We start from the raw sequence: 23,858 nt of genomic DNA on the forward strand, positions 1-23,858 counted from the left end.
GCATGAAATGAAAAACTCAATATTTTTGGATATTTGTAGATTCTATCACCTGTCAGTTATGCTGATTGTCTTTAATGACATTTGAATGGTGGTTTGCTGTGAATTGTGGGACCGCATGATCTCCTTTGTTTTTAGAAAATATTAAACGAGGTCATAAAGGAAGCACTGAAGTAGTTTTCCCAAGTATTCACAGAATTCAGACAGCTCTTATTGTGGCTGCACTTCAGGGACACTTCAGTCAGTTAGAAACTTTCCCAAGAGAAATGAACTATTCAGCTGTGGCTCTAGTTCTGCCTTTCCCTCCTTTCCACTTTCTCTCGTTGTGCTTTTCACAAGTCTCTGATTCCTCTTGTGATTTTAGCAGTATGTATTTCATCAGCTTTTAAAACTAACTTTTCCTTTTATTTTTATTCAGCATCCCAGAGTCTGTGTCCTCTCTTCCCAAAAATAACACTTCTGAATACCATCTATACATACCCACAGTGGTAGCAGCAGGATGCCCGCAGTATGCAGTTTAATAACAGCTCTCGGGTTTCACTCATTCCTCAGAGAGTAGAGATTTATTTAAACACACTCTTTCCTCTTGTTCATTCATCTAAAATTCCCTCCTGGCACAGCCTTGCTGTGTGTGTGTGTGTGTGTGTGTGTGTGTGTGTGTGTGTGTGTGTGTGTGTATGTTACAATTGCAGCTTTATTGGCACGGTATGAATGAGGCACACATGCATGTGAGGGGGAAACCCAGGGATGCTCCACAGTGAGGCCATTCACAGGAGAACTCCACTTAGGTGTGGTTATATTATAACATGCTTATTACAGATGACAACAGTGTGCTTCTTTACAATGTCATTTCTGGACGATTAATGATGAAAATGCTGCCCCTCCTAAAGAGGGTGTTTAAACCATTCTGCTCACTTCCAACTCCATATTTTACAGTCATGCAAAGCTACTGCTGTAAAGCTCAAACTCAGTTCATCCTCTCCCTTTAAACCAACTCTCTTCTCATTGGCTGCCTCCAATAAACAGGTTTGAACAGCAGGTGCGTAGAGCTTCTGTGCACAAGATGTCCGTTTATGCAACATTCCTTCTTGCTTAATACAAAGTGAAGAGTAGATAAGACTGCATGTCAGAAATTTTGGCTCAGACTTTGGCCATGTTTAATACAAGAAGTTATTTTAATAGCATATTTATGATAGCAAGTAAACAAGATCATAAAGACTAACGGATGGTGTTTTTTTCAGGAGCACCACATCTAGATACTTGTGTACCCTCAAACAATGCAAACTGCCACTAAATTTGTTTTCATTCAGCAGGCTGAATTTGCTTAATACAGTGAAATATAAACAAGAAAGCTCTACTGAGCATGCTCAGCACGAGGATGTCAGATTGAGGACTACATGTTCAGAAGCTGCTGTACATCACAAAGTGTCATGAAGAAGAAATCACTGTCGATGCAGAAGATTAAAGTTTTATTTCAACAGTTCTTTGAACAACTGAACATTTCTTCAGATATGTAATCCACAATAGCAGATCGTCATGCTTCGCTGAGCCACGTCCCCAAAATCCCACCTGTACCATCAACAGGGTCAAGACAAAGGATCAGACAAAAACAACAAAAAAAAACCCCCCAAACAATGCAATATGTCTCTAAATAACAGCTACACAAGCTAAGACAATTTGATCAAAAAATACAAATTTTAAAAATTTACATCAGCAATGAATGTGGCTAAATCTGAAATAAAACTAGACCTATCATAGACTCTAAACAACAACAACAAAAAAAACCCCCCAACAGATTAATGACTCATTCAGGGCAGTGTCTGATTTGAAGGGCCAAACAAATAACGTTTGCAAAATCCACAAAAATTTTACACAGCAAACTCAGTCCTGCAGAACTGCAACGAGTCACTTTTCAGCTCAGTAACAGGAGCCAGAGACTCAGAAATGGAAGAAACCATCATTTTATAAACCAGTTCACTTTAACCCATTTTTGCCTGATTATAAAGTCTTCCACAAATTTTAGAACAGTTTATGGAGAAGTTATTTAGTAACCGATTATTGAACCTCATTTATCACTTCATACCACCTGTAAGTTACTGGTATTTGACTGGCAATCAAATTCATTTTCATCAGTCTATGGAAATCACCTATACAGAGAGGCTGATAACAGAAAAGCTTCTGCCACTGACTTCTTCTTTGGAAAACTGCTGTAGCCCCAACAGTGTCTGAGTTTCTGTGTTCATGATCTGTAAGTCACTGAGATGATTTAATAAGTAAAATCCTTCAAATTTCACTTCAAAGAAATTGGTTTCTTCCAGTGGTTGGTGGATAACAGGTGGGACCTGACAGAAGTATTTACTATGTAAACTTGTTTAAACATGTCCATGCAGATTGCTGATGGATTCCCATCAGTGTCTTCTGCCTTCATGTCTGCACTATCATAAACGTCAAAGTCCTTCAACTCTACAGCTGATGTGAATACCAAAAATCAGAAAAACAGCAGATGATGATGCAATTTTTCTAATATTACTGTAATTGCAATTTTTTTTTTCAGCCTCCAGCAGCAGATGAAGGTTTGGTGTCCTGAAGGATCGTTCACAGAGCTCAACTGCATCCTTCTTTTGATTGGTTGGTTGGTTTAAACCACACCTCCATCCATCTGTGTTAAAGCTGCGTGATGAGAGTGATTTAACACTTGAGAAGCTGCCTTTGTGATGAGCTTCAGGTTTCTTTAAGACTTTGGATCAGTGCTGCTGAAGCTCAGTGGAAGTAGTACGAACAGCAGTGTTAACATGCCATATACGTTTAAATCTGACACGATCCACGATGAAATCCCTTCTCTTCTAAAAAAATACCTGTAATAAAAATGGTAAAAATATATAAAGAGGTATCTCCAGCCGGTCTCACTGTGGATGGCCAATAGCAGGAGTCTGTGCAGCAGACCAACATGTAAAGATGGCCTAGGGTCTTTGAGCCAGCCGGCTCTTCCCTTCTTCCTGCTCCATCAGCTTGAAGTGAGTGTAAGACAGGATACCTGCCAGAGTACAGAGGATCCCCAACGCCTGAGTGAGAGACGGGAAGAGAGTAGAAGGTTTGGAAACTGAAAACTGCCTGGTTTGACTCATCAGAGCAGCACAGGAAGACTCACCTGGTTGAGTGACAGTGGGTCATGGAAGAGCAGGTATCCACCAACCAGTGTGATGCAGAATTTAAAATGACCAAACATGTTATAGCTGTGAACTAGAATCAGGATAACAACAATTATGAATGTCATCTGAAATATTTGTACCAGAAGGACCTTGAGGCAAACCCCTCAGAACTATTCTGAAAAGACCACAACTCTTCCAGAAGTCTCTGAAGACCTCTTCAAGATGTTTAATTGTATTTTTGTAAGATTACAGATTCATCCATCCACCAATTTGTTTTTACCACTTATCTGGGTCAGAGGTGTAAGGAAAGCAATCAATGGAGAAATGTACAGACCTTTCTCTCTTTTGTGACTTTCTGGAAGGATAACATGTTCAACATGCCTTAAAAACACTAGTTAGATGCCTGAACTACATCAACTGCCTACTTTTGATTTAGATGAGCATTAGGTTAGAGAGCTCCTCACAAAATACCAATAAAACCAGAAACCTAAACCCACCTTAAAAAATTCTTAAGAAAAAAAAGAAAAGTTCCAAAAACCTGGGTGAGTCCTCAAAACTTTCTAAGAAAACCAGCGAAACGATCAAGAAGACATGAACCCTTTAATAAAAGTTCTCAACCCTTAAGGAGGTGTTTCGTTTGGAGTTCTTGAATCCCTAAAAAGCTCCTCACAAAGACTTCAAGACGCTGAAACACAAAAATTGACTCAAGGAGGTTTTAAATCTTTCCAAGACATAAACAGGTTCACTGTAAAGACTTCTTAAACACCCTTTTAAGAAGTTCTGCAACCCTTTCAATAAGACTAGAAAGTTTGACACATATGTAGCTCCCAAAACTGCCAGAGAAAACCAATGACTACCCTGAAGGAGATCAGGAGCGCAAGAAGTCCAAAGAAAGCCTCATATTTGCACAAATTACTTCAGAACAGGCGTTGCACCTAGGGCTGCACGATTAATCGTTAGAAAATCGCGATCTCGATTCATACTTATGTGCGATCTCATTTCCAAATGACAACGATTTTTTAAAAAAAAAGAAAGAAAGAAAGAAAGACGACGACGATTGTACCGCATTTTGATCCGGGACATAATCTGCATGAAAACAAGCGCTCACTCTTCCTGCTCAACAAATGACAAGGGCGGAGCCTTATACCACGTGATACAGAAGCTGTGCCGTGTGATGCTCAAATTGGCAGGAAAAAAACAACGGAGAACACGTCAGGGATGACGAGAAAGTGACAGGAGAAAATCCGTCCCGGTCAACCACCCAAACATCAATAACGGGAACCTTATACAGCGCTTCCCTATACACGTCGAACTCCCGCAGGCACAAAGAAATTACGGAGGCTATTACTTATCACCTGACCAAAGATATGGCTCACATCAACACTGTGCAAAACGAGGGATTTAGGAAAATGATCAACACCCTAGACCAGGGGTCGGCAACCTGCGGCTCCGGAGCCGCATGCGGATCTTTAGTCCTTCTACGGCTCCACGTGGTTTGGGGAAATAAATAATTTTTTGTAAGTAATTAGCTAAAGTCTTTATTTATGTTAGTTCTTTTTTTTAACTCGTAGTTCTAAATTGGAAGATTATTGTGATATTGAAATATAAATATAAAATTATATTGTATTAGTTTTTGATCGATCAAAATAAGCGTCACACTTGCGGAAGCCGATATACCGGCCGAAACGCCGTGCGAGACTTTCAACCCCAGGTAGGCCAATTATGGATCTTCGGATCCACATTATGTCAGCAGCTGTTCTCCAAAAACAAACACGTTCACGCCTCACAGACGACAGCTTACAGTCGTGCGTAAAGATGAAAGTGACTTCGTACAGCCCCGATCGTACAGCAGACGCTGTGCGCAGAGGTTCAGGAGCGGAAGTCCCATTGTAAACATATCACGGCAGACCCGACTATGTTTCCATGAACACGCTTTTCAGCATCTTTTTATTGACCACTTTTCACACACGGTTGCTTTACGCATACAGCCGCTGTTAAAGCTCGCAGCCCGACACACACCAACACAACAGCATAGGTGGCACAGACGTTAAGGCGGCGAGGCATGATTGCGGGTACCGCTAAGGTGCGTCCGCCTCCCCTGCAGCGGCGCTGCAGTCCACGCCCCGCCACACACATTAACCAGGTAAAATACATACTTAGGCGGAATTTTGCAAAGTTCAAAATGTGTTAATTACATAAATAAAATGTAATTTTCTCTGTAGCACTTCATGCATTTAAGCAACACACCTTAGTTGTTCACACAAAGCATAAAGGTAAAAAAAAAAAAAACAATATATACAGTGTTATGTTCATTTTAGATGTCAAAAAGTATTTGCGGCTCCCAGAGTTTTCTTTTGCGTGGAAATCGCGTCCAAATGGCTCTTTGGGTGTTAAAGGTTGCTGACCCCTGCCCTAGACAAACGCTACACAGTGCCGTCCCGCAACTATTTTCTATTGTTGCACTACCTGCTCTATACACGCAGTGTCGAGCAACGGTGGAGACGGAATTTCAAGCAGTACAACATTTTGCGGCAACAGCAAAATGTGAGGCATTTATTGTTTTTATGTTTATTTATTGTTTTTATGTTCAGTTTCAACTGTTACGAAGTTGATGTGCAGTTAATAAGTGCAATAAATATTTATACTGGAAAAGAAAATTGTGAGAGAATCGTGATCTCAATTCTAAGCAAAAAAATCGTGATTCTCATTTTATGCAAAATCGTGCAGCCCTAGTTGCACCCCTGTTAAAGTAAACTCCAACGAGATCCACGACAAACTGAAGCAACCACTGACACTGCAAGACCTCTTCTGGCCCACAAGTGTTTGAGGATACGTAACAGGTGAGGTGTTTCCAATGATCCAGTAGATGGATAGGTTGACCAGGAAAGCCACCACGCCCGAAAACAGCACAGTCATCTAGAAGGAAGAAGAAAGCAGCCGGAAGAAAAGGAAAACACCGTTACCAGCTGCTCCAAATCTCAAACTAAGACTTGGAACATGAGTCAAAATGTATTAAATTAAACACTTCCATCTATTAATACATATAGCAGTATTTAATAACCAACTGACCAATGTGACTATCAGCAGAACAGACAGGCAGAATAAATGCCCCGCTTTTAATGTCTTTGATAAAATGTGGCAGACTATTACTTGGAAAGTCCCAGACATTAGATCCAATTGCAGATCATGTAGCTGCAGTTGTGTGCGTCTTTTAAAATGGTGTGTGTGTGTGTGTGTGTGTGTGTGTGTCATGTTGAGTCTGACCAGAGCAGGCAAAGACCAGGGTCCAAATATTCCTCCGGATCCAGTCAGCGGCTCAAACAGTGGAACGATGCAGAGCAGGAAGGCTGACGATAGAGGAGCCTAAAAGGACAGTCTGTGCAGTAAAAATCTACAGCCATTGCATTATATCAAGTATAAAATATAAATAACATCCTACTATTACTCCAAAGCTCTCAGCTAATCTGTCTCTGACCTGTAATGTGTCTTTAAGACATATTGCTTAATAGACACTGAAGCTGATTAACGTTTGATTTTACTGCTCTAGTCTACACTGTGTTGGTGAGGTGACAGTCGTCAAACAATCATTTTTAATTAATAAATTTTAAATAATTAATTTTAAAGTTTTTTTTTTAAACAAAAACCTTGAAAACTATGTTAAATACGTGGTACTAAAGATCTAGTGGACAAAGTACTTTTTAATTCCAAGTCCAATTCCAATACCATCATATGGAACTGAATGGTACTAACAAGCTCCAAACCAAACATCAGCAGATCTCAAGGCAATTTGCAAGTCATTATGAAGAAGCCCTACATGACGGTAACAGGTCCTGAATAATTTATATCAGCAAGTTACAGGACAAGCCATAGGCCAATGTCAACAAGCCCCAAATCATCTGAAAGTATCAGAAAGTACCAACACAACTCTAGATGGCAACTCGTAACAAGTCCCACATAATTCTGTACCAGCAGGTCCAAGAAAATATCACGAATCCAAATCAAGACACAATTCAGCAACCTGCAAATCAAAAATGAAAATTTTAAGTCTCTAAGAATCCCAAGACAAGAATAACAAGTCCCAATTCCAGTTTTAATGTAAGGCCAACCTAAGGCCAAACATTCCTAGAAATATATTTATTAGTCCTAGGAAATAATCCAAATGAAATGAATAATAGTGCAAAAATTAAGCCCAGGGTCTAAAGTCACTATCCAGTTTGCTGTCCAAAATCAAAAGCCCAGGTGTTCATCAACAAGTCCTGTAATAAATCATTAGCATTACAAGTTTCAAGCATAGGGAAACAAGTCCAAAATAAAATATTAGCAAGTAAACAAATAATAAAAGGCTAATTCCAACTCCAGTTCCAAAAAAATGCAAAGAAGTCCTGGGACTAAATCTGAAAGTTTTAGGCCAAATCCCAAATAAAAGGGAACAAAGTCCAAAGCCTTGCATCCTCAGTCTGGTTCCAAGTCGAGGCAAGCCAGCGAGTCTTCAATTATGTCCCTAAACTAAAGCTCCAAACCTCAGGCCCCAATAAAAGGAAATAAATCCAAAATCAAGTCTCTGGTCAAAATAAATAAATAAATAAAATCAAAGTACAAAAGTCTTGTTGCAAAGTCCCAAATCGAGTTCCAAATAAATTCTAACATCTTATAAAATCCAAAGACAAAATAATAATAAATAATGACCAACAACTCAAGGTAAGCAAAGTAAGCAGTCCAGTTCTAAACCCATCGCATAATAAGCAGCATTACATAGGAAAACTGATTAGATTATCTAACACTAGATACTGAGTATTCAGTGATCTTTTACTTGGTTTGTGGCTGGGTCTCACCTGATAGTATAAAAGCTGCATGGAGTTCACCTGGAGCTCATGTTGCTTTGCCCCCACCCACTGAGAGAGAAATGTGGAGAACAGTTAATCACCTTACTTCAGTCTCTGTGGAGTGTTTTTTCAGCATATACCTTTACTCACCACTTGGTAAAGTGACGTCACCAGAACTCCAAGAGACGCGAACACAATCCCCAGCAAGTTGAACCGCACATCATAGTACGAGTTCAGTATCACTCCTAATGTTATGGGTACCTGAGGAGAGGGGGAGCAGATTGTGCTGACATTGTCTCTCACTTACCCCAAAATGACCCAAACACCAGTATCCTGTAAGAATCATTCAGATTGGCATGTTTCTACAGCTCTAACAAGCAGATGGGACTTTGCTAACCAGTGTGAGTTTAATCTTGGTGGAGAAGGTCTTCTTGTAGTAGGTGGTCTGGATGAGGATGATGACGGGAGTGGTCATTGCTTTAGCCAACTGGTACGTTCCTATCGAGTTGTTCTGTAGGGAAAGGTTGGTGAAGGCCACGAACCCGCAGAAGCTCAGAGCCAGCCACACAATCCTGCGAATCGGAAGGCTTTTTGGAGCAAAAACATCCATTTTCTGGCAGAAGTAGAGTCCCAGCCAGGTGACCACAAAGTGAACGAGGGTCAGGGTCATGTTGGGGAAGCCATAGTGTACGTAGATCCATTTGTTGATGAAGACGATACAGATGGAGGAGAACAGGTTGACCAGCAGGCCAGCAACAATGCGCCTGTTGGCTAAAAAGCTGGCAGCCATGATCTGGGAGGCCTCAGAGTTAAAGTTATTCAGACGGAGCTTTGTTGAACTTAGCTGAGTTGTTCACACTGGCCAAAGAGAGATACGAGTGTTAGAAAGTCTAAAACTAAAAAAAAGTCTAGAAGCTCATGGTACCATACAAGCTACAAGCAAAATAAGTGTTTTTCTATTTTCAGAATCCAACAACTACAATAAAAAATTAATTAAAAGGTTTAACAAAAGTACTGAATTAACTATATGAAGGTAAATATATTATCATATTTATACATAGACCTCAATTTTTGAGTCTCAGACGTAATTGAGCAAACTAATTTAAATATAGGGATTATTTTTGATACTTGGATGAAAGTCAGTGATCACCAAATGCTGCATTTACTACTCTGAGATGCTCCGCCATGCCTTTACTTCAGCTCCTGTCAGCTGCTGCTTGTTTTATTGGGTCTCACTGATTTCAGTTTTGTCTTCAGTCACAGAAAGGCTGTTTTATTGGTTTGAGATCAGGTGACTGACTTGTCCAATGAAGAATATCACATTATTATTTTAGTTTACGTTTGCAGCCTTCTTTAGGTCATTATGAATTTCCACTTTGAAGCTATCTGATCGGTTTTGTGACATTTGTCTGAATGTGAGCAGCGAGTACAACCCTTTACACTTTGCAATCCACCCTCATGTTTCTGTCAGCAATCACTTCAATAATAAGCATTAATAGTAACCAGTATTTGCACCTTGTTGTAAATCCTCTCCATTTCCATTCATGAAGTCATCCCTTAGTTATAGACTTTGACTGTGATACACCTGCCTCCTCAAGAGTTTTACTTGGTTAGATGTCATAAAGTTGTTTTTATTATCCACTTTAATTGTCTGTAGTGGCCTTTTGGGCCTTTAGGTGCTGCTGGGCTGAGCAGTGCGTTTGCTTGGTGACTTATGAAGTTTCTGCTCTCTATCATAGATTTATTTGTGTTTTTAGGGTAATAATGGCCTCCTTCAGTTAGCCCACGTTGAGCGTCCCAGTGAACAAATAGTTATGGACCTAACTGAATATTAGAGATTAATATTGGTGTTTTTACTCCAATACAATGAAAGCACACAAAAGAAAGTTCCTTAAATTGTAATCCAGTGTCGTAAATAGCATAATAATCGTTAAGTCCTCTCCAAGCTTTCAGACTACCGGAGGGAACATTTTGCCGTTTGTAACGGTTAACGGTTAAAATAACGGAGTTCTGCCTGATGATTGGTCTTACTTTGTCTTACTTAAAACCATTAGGTGGAAACCGGTAGAGCTACTCAAGTTCACAGCTCCACTCACATCTAAAACGATACGTAGTATATATATATCCGCTTCTCTGTCTGTCTGCCACGTACTGAATAAAGTTTACCTCGGGTCATCTTTCCATTTGCCTCCCTGCTTCTCCTCCGTCTCGCCTCGCTGCCGCCAAACAAACCCCGGAGAGGTACCGGTCTTCCCCGGCGTTCGAAGCTCCTCTCCCGGCCTCTGCAGTGCCCAAACCCCCGCTGCTGTGCCGGAGGAATGTCTTCCCTGCTCTTCCGCAGATCGTAACACAGCCGTGACTTCCAGCAGGAGAAGGAAAAAACACCCAGTGAGTGAGTGTGTTCCTACTTCCTCCCAGTTTCCTCCCCGTTTACCGTTTGTGTCTATCAAGCAACAGCGGCTGCTAACGGACCGGAGGGAAGAGGAGCGCAGAGGTGGTCTATGTGGCAGATGTCTCACTCCATAGAGAAACTAAGCCGGGTGCAGAATTTGCAGAATTGCTTTAGTTCCGCCACAATGAAGGGTTTTCCAGCCTGTTTAAGTCCGTGCCAAAGCATCTCAGTCTGATTTAAGTCCAAACTGACTGCGCCACACAAAGAACCTTAAGGGCAGCAGCCCCAGACATTCACACTACCACCATGTTTGACTGTTAGTATGATGGTCTTTTTATGAAATGTGGTGTTAGTTTTATGTTAGGTGTAACAGGACTTAAACCTTCCAAAAGTATATTTCCCCCCAAATATTCTGTGGACTTTGGGGTCATCATTAAGATGTTTTTTTTGGCTAATATGAGACTAGCATTTGGCCTGTCTTTGGTCAGTGGTTTTCTCCTTGGAACTCGCCATTTTTGCCCAGCCGTTTTCTTATTGTTGAATCATAAACTCTCACCTTAACTGGGGAAGGTGAGGCCTGCAGTTCTTTAGATGTTGTTCAGGGGCTTTTGTGACCTCCTGGATGAGTCATTTATGGGCTCTTGGAAGTTTTTTTTGGCTGGCAACTCCTGGGAATTTTCACTACTGTTGCACGTTTTGTGGATAATAGATGTCACTGTGGTTCACTGGAGTCCCAAAGACTTAGAAATATCTTTGTAACCCTTTCTACACTGATAGATGTCAGTGACTTTGGTTCTTATTCATTTCTTTATATCGTGGCATTATGTGTTGCTTTGAGATCTTTTAGCTTACATCAGACAGGTTCTCTTTTATTGATTCAATTGATCTGGACGTAATCAGATTTTGATTTTTTTTCTATGATTAATAAAATACTTAAGTTTACAAAAAAACCCAGTGGAAACATATACAAGGCTGGATGCAATCTAATTGCAACTCGTGGGGGCAGCAGTGTGAATTAAGAGACGCAGTCTGCTGAGAATTGAAAAGAAGTAGAAGAAGCAGCCCCGTTAACCTCGTGAAGCGGGAACTGACAACTCACCGCTATGGACTGGTAAACATTATTTTTAAGCGTTATTCAGCAGTTATACACATTTTACTCTTATGTATGGTTAGTTGGGCATGTGTCTGGTGATTACAGACCGTTGGATTTTTATTTAGTCCGCTAGTGTGCTAAATTCAGGGACTTCAACTTTGTTAGCTAACGTTAACAATGCTAACAGCGCTAATGCTGCCGTTCACAGTGAGTGGCGATGCTAACCAGCTAAATGCTCTGGTTTGGGTACAGTTGACAGTCGGTAACAAGAGCTGCTTTCTAGGGTGAATAAAATAAGAATTAGTGGTTTAGTAGAGCTGTTAGCAGCCAGTATTTTGGAAGAACTACTGCAATTAGGGAAGTATTACATAAAGTTAGATTTACTAGGTTATAACTGAACTACGTTAAGTGTTATAAAGATTGCAATATGTTGTTGTTTTATGAGTACTAACTTTTGATATGCTCTCAGCTATATATATCGTGGCAAAATTGTTTGCTGTAGTTGTTTTATTTACATTGCATGGGTTCACACAGACCTGTGACGCTTCTTGTTAGTTTAGGCACAGTTAAAGCCAGTGACTAAAATTGTTTTTTAAAGAGAACCGTCGGAAGTGCCACGGCTTTTTTGTGTTGAACCCAACAGTAACCTTTTACAAGTGATTAGAAAATGTAATTGTCTTTTGTCTTCTTTTGACTGCTTCTAGTAATTTAAAGATTTAAATATAATGTCAAGAACAAGGTTGATGTCCAGAGCTGTGGCAGCTACAGAGAGATAAAGATGATGAGCCATACCATGAAGCTCTGGGGAAAGAGATGTTGAAGCTAAGAAGTGAGGTGATTAAAAAGCAGGAAGCAATATGGCTTCACGAAAGGGCAGGTTTGCAGGATCTTAGACCTGCTAAAATGTATGGTTTGGAGATGGTGGCATTGAAAAAATAGGTCGTCAAGCTGAAGTGACCAGGATGGACAGGATTAGATACAAGGACAGCTCAGGCTGAGATGGTTTGAACATGTGCAGAGGAGGGATGGTGGATATATTCGACAAAGGATGTTGAAGATGGCCTCAGGAGATCCACGGATGGTGTAAAGGTGGACTTGGAGAGGAGAACTTTAGGGAAAGGATGACGAGTAGAGAGATGATCTAATGTCGCGACCCCTAAAGAGAGCAGAGAAAGAAAAAAAGATGTAAATTCAGTGGTGTAAAAGCCTCTGAACTGCACATAAATTAATATGTTTATAATTCTCTAGGTAAGGTGCTTTCTTGTGCTTCATCTTGTCCTTCAGGGCTCAGAGTGAGCTGCCATCTCCGGTGGTTCGAGACGACGAGGTAACGGTTGCTGCCCGCAGGAGGAGAAAGAAAGTGGCCTGTATCCTGCTGCAGAAAGACTTTGATCTGATTCCTGTCCAGCCCCTACACCAACCCACTCAACCCAGCAGCTGCTGATGGGTCTTTTAATAAAGGGGAAAGTTGGAAATGTAGCTGCAAGCTTTATGGTACATTCACCTTTCTAAAATGGGACCAGGAACCTGTAACCCTACGATTTAAACTGTGATTTGTCCCCTCTTGTCCATTTTAGATGGTGGAGTCTCAGAATTGGAGGGCTTTATAACCTAGTTCAATTAATGTTGGTTGGTTTGGAGTGCTTCATTTGGTGGAGCTTCCACACAAACGCATAAACACAGTCCAGGTGGGACATGGTGTATGGGTTGGATTATAAATGAGCTCCCGTTGGTGTGTTATTGTATGGTGCAGAAATTGCTGTGATTATTGAGTCATGGTTAAGATCTGTAGTATGAAGCAAGTGCAACAAATCCTAAAATCCCAGCAAGAGATTCTGGGTATCAGCTTTTAAAACTAACTTTTCCTTTTATTTTTATTCAGCATCCCAGAGTCTGTGTCCTCTCTTCCCAAAAATAACACTTCTGAATACCATCTATACATACCCACAGTGGTAGCAGCAGGATGCCCGCAGTATGCAGTTTAATAACAGCTCTCGGGTTTCACTCATTCCTCAGAGAGTAGAGATTTATTTAAACACACTCTTTCCTCTTGTTCATTCATCTAAAATTCCCTCCTGGCACAGCCTTGCTGTGTGTGTGTGTGTGTGTGTGTGTGTGTGTGTGTGTGTGTGTGTGTGTGTATGTTACAATTGCAGCTTTATTGGCACGGTATGAATGAGGCACACATGCATGTGAGGGGGAAACCCAGGGATGCTCCACAGTGAGGCCATTCACAGGAGAACTCCACTTAGGTGTGGTTATATTATAACATGCTTATTACAGATGACAACAGTGTGCTTCTTTACAATGTCATTTCTGGACGATTAATGATGAAAATGCTGCCCCTCCTAAAGAGGGTGTTTAAACCATTCTGCTCACTTCCAACTCCATATTTTACAGTCATGCAAAGCTACTGCTGTAAAGCTCAAACTCAGTTCATCCTCTCCCTTTAAACCAACTCTCTTCTCATTGGCTGCCTCCAATAAACAGGTTTGAACAGCAGGTGCGTAGAGCTTCTGTGCACAAGATGTCCGTTTATGCAACATTCCTTCTTGCTTAATACAAAGTGAAGAGTAGATAAGACTGCATGTCAGAAATTTTGGCTCAGACTTTGGCCATGTTTAATACAAGAAGTTATTTTAATAGCATATTTATGATAGCAAGTAAACAAGATCATAAAGACTAACGGATGGTGTTTTTTTCAGGAGCACCACATCTAGATACTTGTGTACCCTCAAACAATGCAAACTGCCACTAAATTTGTTTTCATTCAGCAGGCTGAATTTGCTTAATACAGTGAAATATAAACAAGAAAGCTCTACTGAGCATGCTCAGCACGAGGATGTCAGATTGAGGACTACATGTTCAGAAGCTGCTGTACATCACAAAGTGTCATGAAGAAGAAATCACTGTCGATGCAGAAGATTAAAGTTTTATTTCAACAGTTCTTTGAACAACTGAACATTTCTTCAGATATGTAATCCACAATAGCAGATCGTCATGCTTCGCTGAGCCACGTCCCCAAAATCCCACCTGTACCATCAACAGGGTCAAGACAAAGGATCAGACAAAAACAACAAAAAAAAACCCCCCAAACAATGCAATATGTCTCTAAATAACAGCTACACAAGCTAAGACAATTTGATCAAAAAATACAAATTTTAAAAATTTACATCAGCAATGAATGTGGCTAAATCTGAAATAAAACTAGACCTATCATAGACTCTAAACAACAACAACAAAAAAAACCCCCCAACAGATTAATGACTCATTCAGGGCAGTGTCTGATTTGAAGGGCCAAACAAATAACGTTTGCAAAATCCACAAAAATTTTACACAGCAAACTCAGTCCTGCAGAACTGCAACGAGTCACTTTTCAGCTCAGTAACAGGAGCCAGAGACTCAGAAATGGAAGAAACCATCATTTTATAAACCAGTTCACTTTAACCCATTTTTGCCTGATTATAAAGTCTTCCACAAATTTTAGAACAGTTTATGGAGAAGTTATTTAGTAACCGATTATTGAACCTCATTTATCACTTCATACCACCTGTAAGTTACTGGTATTTGACTGGCAATCAAATTCATTTTCATCAGTCTATGGAAATCACCTATACAGAGAGGCTGATAACAGAAAAGCTTCTGCCACTGACTTCTTCTTTGGAAAACTGCTGTAGCCCCAACAGTGTCTGAGTTTCTGTGTTCATGATCTGTAAGTCACTGAGATGATTTAATAAGTAAAATCCTTCAAATTTCACTTCAAAGAAATTGGTTTCTTCCAGTGGTTGGTGGATAACAGGTGGGACCTGACAGAAGTATTTACTATGTAAACTTGTTTAAACATGTCCATGCAGATTGCTGATGGATTCCCATCAGTGTCTTCTGCCTTCATGTCTGCACTATCATAAACGTCAAAGTCCTTCAACTCTACAGCTGATGTGAATACCAAAAATCAGAAAAACAGCAGATGATGATGCAATTTTTCTAATATTACTGTAATTGCAATTTTTTTTTTCAGCCTCCAGCAGCAGATGAAGGTTTGGTGTCCTGAAGGATCGTTCACAGAGCTCAACTGCATCCTTCTTTTGATTGGTTGGTTGGTTTAAACCACACCTCCATCCATCTGTGTTAAAGCTGCGTGATGAGAGTGATTTAACACTTGAGAAGCTGCCTTTGTGATGAGCTTCAGGTTTCTTTAAGACTTTGGATCAGTGCTGCTGAAGCTCAGTGGAAGTAGTACGAACAGCAGTGTTAACATGCCATATACGTTTAAATCTGACACGATCCACGATGAAATCCCTTCTCTTCTAAAAAAATACCTGTAATAAAAATGGTAAAAATATATAAAGAGGTATCTCCAGCCGGTCTCACTGTGGATGGCCAATAGCAGGAGTCTGTGCAGCAGACCAACATGTAAAGATGGCCTAGGGTCTTTGAGCCAGCCGGCTCTTCCCTTCTTCCTGCTCCATCAGCTTGAAGTGAGTGTAAGACAGGATACCTGCCAGAGTACAGAGGATCCCCAACGCCTGAGTGAGAGACGGGAAGAGAGTAGAAGGTTTGGAAACTGAAAACTGCCTGGTTTGACTCATCAGAGCAGCACAGGAAGACTCACCTGGTTGAGTGACAGTGGGTCATGGAAGAGCAGGTATCCACCAACCAGTGTGATGCAGAATTTAAAATGACCAAACATGTTATAGCTGTGAACTAGAATCAGGATAACAACAATTATGAATGTCATCTGAAATATTTGTACCAGAAGGACCTTGAGGCAAACCCCTCAGAACTATTCTGAAAAGACCACAACTCTTCCAGAAGTCTCTGAAGACCTCTTCAAGATGTTTAATTGTATTTTTGTAAGATTACAGATTCATCCATCCACCAATTTGTTTTTACCACTTATCTGGGTCAGAGGTGTAAGGAAAGCAATCAATGGAGAAATGTACAGACCTTTCTCTCTTTTGTGACTTTCTGGAAGGATAACATGTTCAACATGCCTTAAAAACACTAGTTAGATGCCTGAACTACATCAACTGCCTACTTTTGATTTAGATGAGCATTAGGTTAGAGAGCTCCTCACAAAATACCAATAAAACCAGAAACCTAAACCCACCTTAAAAAATTCTTAAGAAAAAAAAGAAAAGTTCCAAAAACCTGGGTGAGTCCTCAAAACTTTCTAAGAAAACCAGCGAAACGATCAAGAAGACATGAACCCTTTAATAAAAGTTCTCAACCCTTAAGGAGGTGTTTCGTTTGGAGTTCTTGAATCCCTAAAAAGCTCCTCACAAAGACTTCAAGACGCTGAAACACAAAAATTGACTCAAGGAGGTTTTAAATCTTTCCAAGACATAAACAGGTTCACTGTAAAGACTTCTTAAACACCCTTTTAAGAAGTTCTGCAACCCTTTCAATAAGACTAGAAAGTTTGACACATATGTAGCTCCCAAAACTGCCAGAGAAAACCAATGACTACCCTGAAGGAGATCAGGAGCGCAAGAAGTCCAAAGAAAGCCTCATATTTGCACAAATTACTTCAGAACAGGCGTTGCACCTAGGGCTGCACGATTAATCGTTAGAAAATCGCGATCTCGATTCATACTTATGTGCGATCTCATTTCCAAATGACAACGATTTTTTAAAAAAAAAGAAAGAAAGAAAGAAAGACGACGACGATTGTACCGCATTTTGATCCGGGACATAATCTGCATGAAAACAAGCGCTCACTCTTCCTGCTCAACAAATGACAAGGGCGGAGCCTTATACCACGTGATACAGAAGCTGTGCCGTGTGATGCTCAAATTGGCAGGAAAAAAACAACGGAGAACACGTCAGGGATGACGAGAAAGTGACAGGAGAAAATCCGTCCCGGTCAACCACCCAAACATCAATAACGGGAACCTTATACAGCGCTTCCCTATACACGTCGAACTCCCGCAGGCACAAAGAAATTACGGAGGCTATTACTTATCACCTGACCAAAGATATGGCTCACATCAACACTGTGCAAAACGAGGGATTTAGGAAAATGATCAACACCCTAGACCAGGGGTCGGCAACCTGCGGCTCCGGAGCCGCATGCGGATCTTTAGTCCTTCTACGGCTCCACGTGGTTTGGGGAAATAAATAATTTTTTGTAAGTAATTAGCTAAAGTCTTTATTTATGTTAGTTCTTTTTTTTAACTCGTAGTTCTAAATTGGAAGATTATTGTGATATTGAAATATAAATATAAAATTATATTGTATTAGTTTTTGATCGATCAAAATAAGCGTCACACTTGCGGAAGCCGATATACCGGCCGAAACGCCGTGCGAGACTTTCAACCCCAGGTAGGCCAATTATGGATCTTCGGATCCACATTATGTCAGCAGCTGTTCTCCAAAAACAAACACGTTCACGCCTCACAGACGACAGCTTACAGTCGTGCGTAAAGATGAAAGTGACTTCGTACAGCCCCGATCGTACAGCAGACGCTGTGCGCAGAGGTTCAGGAGCGGAAGTCCCATTGTAAACATATCACGGCAGACCCGACTATGTTTCCATGAACACGCTTTTCAGCATCTTTTTATTGACCACTTTTCACACACGGTTGCTTTACGCATACAGCCGCTGTTAAAGCTCGCAGCCCGACACACACCAACACAACAGCATAGGTGGCACAGACGTTAAGGCGGCGAGGCATGATTGCGGGTACCGCTAAGGTGCGTCCGCCTCCCCTGCAGCGGCGCTGCAGTCCACGCCCCGCCACACACATTAACCAGGTAAAATACATACTTAGGCGGAATTTTGCAAAGTTCAAAATGTGTTAATTACATAAATAAAATGTAATTTTCTCTGTAGCACTTCATGCATTTAAGCAACACACCTTAGTTGTTCACACAAAGCATAAAGGTAAAAAAAAAAAAAACAATATATACAGTGTTATGTTCATTTTAGATGTCAAAAAGTATTTGCGGCTCCCAGAGTTTTCTTTTGCGTGGAAATCGCGTCCAAATGGCTCTTTGGGTGTTAAAGGTTGCTGACCCCTGCCCTAGACAAACGCTACACAGTGCCGTCCCGCAACTATTTTCTATTGTTGCACTACCTGCTCTATACACGCAGTGTCGAGCAACGGTGGAGACGGAATTTCAAGCAGTACAACATTTTGCGGCAACAGCAAAATGTGAGGCATTTATTGTTTTTATGTTTATTTATTGTTTTTATGTTCAGTTTCAACTGTTACGAAGTTGATGTGCAGTTAATAAGTGCAATAAATATTTATACTGGAAAAGAAAATTGTGAGAGAATCGTGATCTCAATTCTAAGCAAAAAAATCGTGATTCTCATTTTATGCAAAATCGTGCAGCCCTAGTTGCACCCCTGTTAAAGTAAACTCCAACGAGATCCACGACAAACTGAAGCAACCACTGACACTGCAAGACCTCTTCTGGCCCACAAGTGTTTGAGGATACGTAACAGGTGAGGTGTTTCCAATGATCCAGTAGATGGATAGGTTGACCAGGAAAGCCACCACGCCCGAAAACAGCACAGTCATCTAGAAGGAAGAAGAAAGCAGCCGGAAGAAAAGGAAAACACCGTTACCAGCTGCTCCAAATCTCAAACTAAGACTTGGAACATGAGTCAAAATGTATTAAATTAAACACTTCCATCTATTAATACATATAGCAGTATTTAATAACCAACTGACCAATGTGACTATCAGCAGAACAGACAGGCAGAATAAATGCCCCGCTTTTAATGTCTTTGATAAAATGTGGCAGACTATTACTTGGAAAGTCCCAGACATTAGATCCAATTGCAGATCATGTAGCTGCAGTTGTGTGCGTCTTTTAAAATGGTGTGTGTGTGTGTGTGTGTGTGTGTGTGTCATGTTGAGTCTGACCAGAGCAGGCAAAGACCAGGGTCCAAATATTCCTCCGGATCCAGTCAGCGGCTCAAACAGTGGAACGATGCAGAGCAGGAAGGCTGACGATAGAGGAGCCTAAAAGGACAGTCTGTGCAGTAAAAATCTACAGCCATTGCATTATATCAAGTATAAAATATAAATAACATCCTACTATTACTCCAAAGCTCTCAGCTAATCTGTCTCTGACCTGTAATGTGTCTTTAAGACATATTGCTTAATAGACACTGAAGCTGATTAACGTTTGATTTTACTGCTCTAGTCTACACTGTGTTGGTGAGGTGACAGTCGTCAAACAATCATTTTTAATTAATAAATTTTAAATAATTAATTTTAAAGTTTTTTTTTTAAACAAAAACCTTGAAAACTATGTTAAATACGTGGTACTAAAGATCTAGTGGACAAAGTACTTTTTAATTCCAAGTCCAATTCCAATACCATCATATGGAACTGAATGGTACTAACAAGCTCCAAACCAAACATCAGCAGATCTCAAGGCAATTTGCAAGTCATTATGAAGAAGCCCTACATGACGGTAACAGGTCCTGAATAATTTATATCAGCAAGTTACAGGACAAGCCATAGGCCAATGTCAACAAGCCCCAAATCATCTGAAAGTATCAGAAAGTACCAACACAACTCTAGATGGCAACTCGTAACAAGTCCCACATAATTCTGTACCAGCAGGTCCAAGAAAATATCACGAATCCAAATCAAGACACAATTCAGCAACCTGCAAATCAAAAATGAAAATTTTAAGTCTCTAAGAATCCCAAGACAAGAATAACAAGTCCCAATTCCAGTTTTAATGTAAGGCCAACCTAAGGCCAAACATTCCTAGAAATATATTTATTAGTCCTAGGAAATAATCCAAATGAAATGAATAATAGTGCAAAAATTAAGCCCAGGGTCTAAAGTCACTATCCAGTTTGCTGTCCAAAATCAAAAGCCCAGGTGTTCATCAACAAGTCCTGTAATAAATCATTAGCATTACAAGTTTCAAGCATAGGGAAACAAGTCCAAAATAAAATATTAGCAAGTAAACAAATAATAAAAGGCTAATTCCAACTCCAGTTCCAAAAAAATGCAAAGAAGTCCTGGGACTAAATCTGAAAGTTTTAGGCCAAATCCCAAATAAAAGGGAACAAAGTCCAAAGCCTTGCATCCTCAGTCTGGTTCCAAGTCGAGGCAAGCCAGCGAGTCTTCAATTATGTCCCTAAACTAAAGCTCCAAACCTCAGGCCCCAATAAAAGGAAATAAATCCAAAATCAAGTCTCTGGTCAAAATAAATAAATAAATAAAATCAAAGTACAAAAGTCTTGTTGCAAAGTCCCAAATCGAGTTCCAAATAAATTCTAACATCTTATAAAATCCAAAGACAAAATAATAATAAATAATGACCAACAACTCAAGGTAAGCAAAGTAAGCAGTCCAGTTCTAAACCCATCGCATAATAAGCAGCATTACATAGGAAAACTGATTAGATTATCTAACACTAGATACTGAGTATTCAGTGATCTTTTACTTGGTTTGTGGCTGGGTCTCACCTGATAGTATAAAAGCTGCATGGAGTTCACCTGGAGCTCATGTTGCTTTGCCCCCACCCACTGAGAGAGAAATGTGGAGAACAGTTAATCACCTTACTTCAGTCTCTGTGGAGTGTTTTTTCAGCATATACCTTTACTCACCACTTGGTAAAGTGACGTCACCAGAACTCCAAGAGACGCGAACACAATCCCCAGCAAGTTGAACCGCACATCATAGTACGAGTTCAGTATCACTCCTAATGTTATGGGTACCTGAGGAGAGGGGGAGCAGATTGTGCTGACATTGTCTCTCACTTACCCCAAAATGACCCAAACACCAGTATCCTGTAAGAATCATTCAGATTGGCATGTTTCTACAGCTCTAACAAGCAGATGGGACTTTGCTAACCAGTGTGAGTTTAATCTTGGTGGAGAAGGTCTTCTTGTAGTAGGTGGTCTGGATGAGGATGATGACGGGAGTGGTCATTGCTTTAGCCAACTGGTACGTTCCTATCGAGTTGTTCTGTAGGGAAAGGTTGGTGAAGGCCACGAACCCGCAGAAGCTCAGAGCCAGCCACACAATCCTGCGAATCGGAAGGCTTTTTGGAGCAAAAACATCCATTTTCTGGCAGAAGTAGAGTCCCAGCCAGGTGACCACAAAGTGAACGAGGGTCAGGGTCATGTTGGGGAAGCCATAGTGTACGTAGATCCATTTGTTGATGAAGACGATACAGATGGAGGAGAACAGGTTGACCAGCAGGCCAGCAACAATGCGCCTGTTGGCTAAAAAGCTGGCAGCCATGATCTGGGAGGCCTCAGAGTTAAAGTTATTCAGACGGAGCTTTGTTGAACTTAGCTGAGTTGTTCACACTGGCCAAAGAGAGATACGAGTGTTAGAAAGTCTAAAACTAAAAAAAAGTCTAGAAGCTCATGGTACCATACAAGCTACAAGCAAAATAAGTGTTTTTCTATTTTCAGAATCCAACAACTACAATAAAAAATTAATTAAAAGGTTTAACAAAAGTACTGAATTAACTATATGAAGGTAAATATATTATCATATTTATACATAGACCTCAATTTTTGAGTCTCAGACGTAATTGAGCAAACTAATTTAAATATAGGGATTATTTTTGATACTTGGATGAAAGTCAGTGATCACCAAATGCTGCATTTACTACTCTGAGATGCTCCGCCATGCCTTTACTTCAGCTCCTGTCAGCTGCTGCTTGTTTTATTGGGTCTCACTGATTTCAGTTTTGTCTTCAGTCACAGAAAGGCTGTTTTATTGGTTTGAGATCAGGTGACTGACTTGTCCAATGAAGAATATCACATTATTATTTTAGTTTACGTTTGCAGCCTTCTTTAGGTCATTATGAATTTCCACTTTGAAGCTATCTGATCGGTTTTGTGACATTTGTCTGAATGTGAGCAGCGAGTACAACCCTTTACACTTTGCAATCCACCCTCATGTTTCTGTCAGCAATCACTTCAATAATAAGCATTAATAGTAACCAGTATTTGCACCTTGTTGTAAATCCTCTCCATTTCCATTCATGAAGTCATCCCTTAGTTATAGACTTTGACTGTGATACACCTGCCTCCTCAAGAGTTTTACTTGGTTAGATGTCATAAAGTTGTTTTTATTATCCACTTTAATTGTCTGTAGTGGCCTTTTGGGCCTTTAGGTGCTGCTGGGCTGAGCAGTGCGTTTGCTTGGTGACTTATGAAGTTTCTGCTCTCTATCATAGATTTATTTGTGTTTTTAGGGTAATAATGGCCTCCTTCAGTTAGCCCACGTTGAGCGTCCCAGTGAACAAATAGTTATGGACCTAACTGAATATTAGAGATTAATATTGGTGTTTTTACTCCAATACAATGAAAGCACACAAAAGAAAGTTCCTTAAATTGTAATCCAGTGTCGTAAATAGCATAATAATCGTTAAGTCCTCTCCAAGCTTTCAGACTACCGGAGGGAACATTTTGCCGTTTGTAACGGTTAACGGTTAAAATAACGGAGTTCTGCCTGATGATTGGTCTTACTTTGTCTTACTTAAAACCATTAGGTGGAAACCGGTAGAGCTACTCAAGTTCACAGCTCCACTCACATCTAAAACGATACGTAGTATATATATATCCGCTTCTCTGTCTGTCTGCCACGTACTGAATAAAGTTTACCTCGGGTCATCTTTCCATTTGCCTCCCTGCTTCTCCTCCGTCTCGCCTCGCTGCCGCCAAACAAACCCCGGAGAGGTACCGGTCTTCCCCGGCGTTCGAAGCTCCTCTCCCGGCCTCTGCAGTGCCCAAACCCCCGCTGCTGTGCCGGAGGAATGTCTTCCCTGCTCTTCCGCAGATCGTAACACAGCCGTGACTTCCAGCAGGAGAAGGAAAAAACACCCAGTGAGTGAGTGTGTTCCTACTTCCTCCCAGTTTCCTCCCCGTTTACCGTTTGTGTCTATCAAGCAACAGCGGCTGCTAACGGACCGGAGGGAAGAGGAGCGCAGAGGTGGTCTATGTGGCAGATGTCTCACTCCATAGAGAAACTAAGCCGGGTGCAGAATTTGCAGAATTGCTTTAGTTCCGCCACAATGAAGGGTTTTCCAGCCTGTTTAAGTCCGTGCCAAAGCATCTCAGTCTGATTTAAGTCCAAACTGACTGCGCCACACAAAGAACCTTAAGGGCAGCAGCCCCAGACATTCACACTACCACCATGTTTGACTGTTAGTATGATGGTCTTTTTATGAAATGTGGTGTTAGTTTTATGTTAGGTGTAACAGGACTTAAACCTTCCAAAAGTATATTTCCCCCCAAATATTCTGTGGACTTTGGGGTCATCATTAAGATGTTTTTTTTGGCTAATATGAGACTAGCATTTGGCCTGTCTTTGGTCAGTGGTTTTCTCCTTGGAACTCGCCATTTTTGCCCAGCCGTTTTCTTATTGTTGAATCATAAACTCTCACCTTAACTGGGGAAGGTGAGG

General features: G+C 40.7%; 2 protein-coding genes and 1 long non-coding RNA gene across 9 annotated transcripts; 1 reads left to right on the plus strand and 2 right to left on the minus strand.

The window, feature by feature from the left end:
• Positions 1 to 1,449: 1,449 nt before the first annotated feature.
• On the minus strand, positions 1,450 to 10,412 carry slc35e3 (solute carrier family 35 member E3). Of its 3 annotated transcripts, none has more exons than XM_063460786.1 (8): positions 10,136 to 10,411; positions 8,367 to 8,827; positions 8,120 to 8,230; positions 7,979 to 8,038; positions 6,411 to 6,509; positions 5,980 to 6,062; positions 3,146 to 3,230; positions 1,450 to 3,059 (listed from the first exon to the last, which is right to left on the minus strand). In XM_063460786.1, the coding sequence occupies exons 2-8, from the start codon at positions 8,757 to 8,759 to the stop codon at positions 2,958 to 2,960; spliced, it is 933 nt and encodes a 310-aa protein (XP_063316856.1). In that variant the 5' UTR covers positions 8,760 to 8,827; positions 10,136 to 10,411; the 3' UTR covers positions 1,450 to 2,957. The 3 variants fall into 3 exon arrangements, 2 of the variants coding, with proteins under 2 accessions (XP_063316856.1, XP_063316857.1); XR_010091383.1 differs by having other exon boundaries at positions 3,025 to 3,059; positions 3,146 to 3,433; positions 10,136 to 10,412; XM_063460787.1 differs by lacking the exon at positions 1,450 to 3,059 and having other exon boundaries at positions 3,124 to 3,433; positions 10,136 to 10,412.
• Positions 10,413 to 11,374: 962 nt separating this feature from the next.
• On the plus strand, positions 11,375 to 15,580 carry LOC134616031 (uncharacterized). Of its 3 annotated transcripts, XR_010091386.1 has the most exons (4): positions 11,375 to 11,472; positions 12,739 to 12,948; positions 13,855 to 13,957; positions 15,473 to 15,533. It is a non-coding gene; the product is annotated as an uncharacterized LOC134616031 (long non-coding RNA). The 3 variants fall into 3 exon arrangements; XR_010091385.1 differs by lacking the exon at positions 13,855 to 13,957 and having other exon boundaries at positions 15,473 to 15,580; XR_010091384.1 differs by having other exon boundaries at positions 12,739 to 13,957.
• LOC134616015 (solute carrier family 35 member E3) lies at positions 14,371 to 23,333 on the minus strand. 3 transcript variants are annotated; one of them, XM_063460784.1, is made up of 8 exons: positions 23,057 to 23,332; positions 21,288 to 21,748; positions 21,041 to 21,151; positions 20,900 to 20,959; positions 19,332 to 19,430; positions 18,901 to 18,983; positions 16,067 to 16,151; positions 14,371 to 15,980 (listed from the first exon to the last, which is right to left on the minus strand). In XM_063460784.1, the coding sequence occupies exons 2-8, from the start codon at positions 21,678 to 21,680 to the stop codon at positions 15,879 to 15,881; spliced, it is 933 nt and encodes a 310-aa protein (XP_063316854.1). In that variant the 5' UTR covers positions 21,681 to 21,748; positions 23,057 to 23,332; the 3' UTR covers positions 14,371 to 15,878. The 3 variants fall into 3 exon arrangements, 2 of the variants coding, with proteins under 2 accessions (XP_063316854.1, XP_063316855.1); XR_010091382.1 differs by having other exon boundaries at positions 15,946 to 15,980; positions 16,067 to 16,354; positions 23,057 to 23,333; XM_063460785.1 differs by lacking the exon at positions 14,371 to 15,980 and having other exon boundaries at positions 16,045 to 16,354; positions 23,057 to 23,333.
• Between the last annotated feature and the right edge of the window lie 525 nt (positions 23,334 to 23,858).

Source organism: Pelmatolapia mariae, linkage group LG17 (assembly GCF_036321145.2).
Source record: "Pelmatolapia mariae isolate MD_Pm_ZW linkage group LG17, Pm_UMD_F_2, whole genome shotgun sequence".
Classification (NCBI taxonomy): domain Eukaryota; kingdom Metazoa; phylum Chordata; class Actinopteri; order Cichliformes; family Cichlidae; genus Pelmatolapia; species Pelmatolapia mariae.

Excerpts from the sequence above, each read along its gene's own strand:
- slc35e3 (XM_063460786.1), bottom strand. The coding sequence starts at position 8,759 with ATGGCTGCCAGCTTTTTAGCCAACAGGCGCATTGTTGCTGGCCTGCTG. Across the intron at positions 8,039-8,119 it reads TGACGTCACTTTACCAAGTG|TGGGTGGGGGCAAAGCAACA; the intron begins GTGAGTAAAGGT and ends TTTCTCTCTCAG. Across the intron at positions 6,510-7,978 it reads TGCAGCTTTTATACTATCAG|GCTCCTCTATCGTCAGCCTT; the intron begins GTGAGACCCAGC and ends CTGTCCTTTTAG.
- LOC134616015 (XM_063460784.1), bottom strand. The coding sequence starts at position 21,680 with ATGGCTGCCAGCTTTTTAGCCAACAGGCGCATTGTTGCTGGCCTGCTG. Across the intron at positions 16,152-18,900 it reads GGAAACACCTCACCTGTTAC|CTATAACATGTTTGGTCATT; the intron begins GTATCCTCAAAC and ends TCTAGTTCACAG. Across the intron at positions 15,981-16,066 it reads ACCCACTGTCACTCAACCAG|GCGTTGGGGATCCTCTGTAC; the intron begins GTGAGTCTTCCT and ends TCTCTCACTCAG.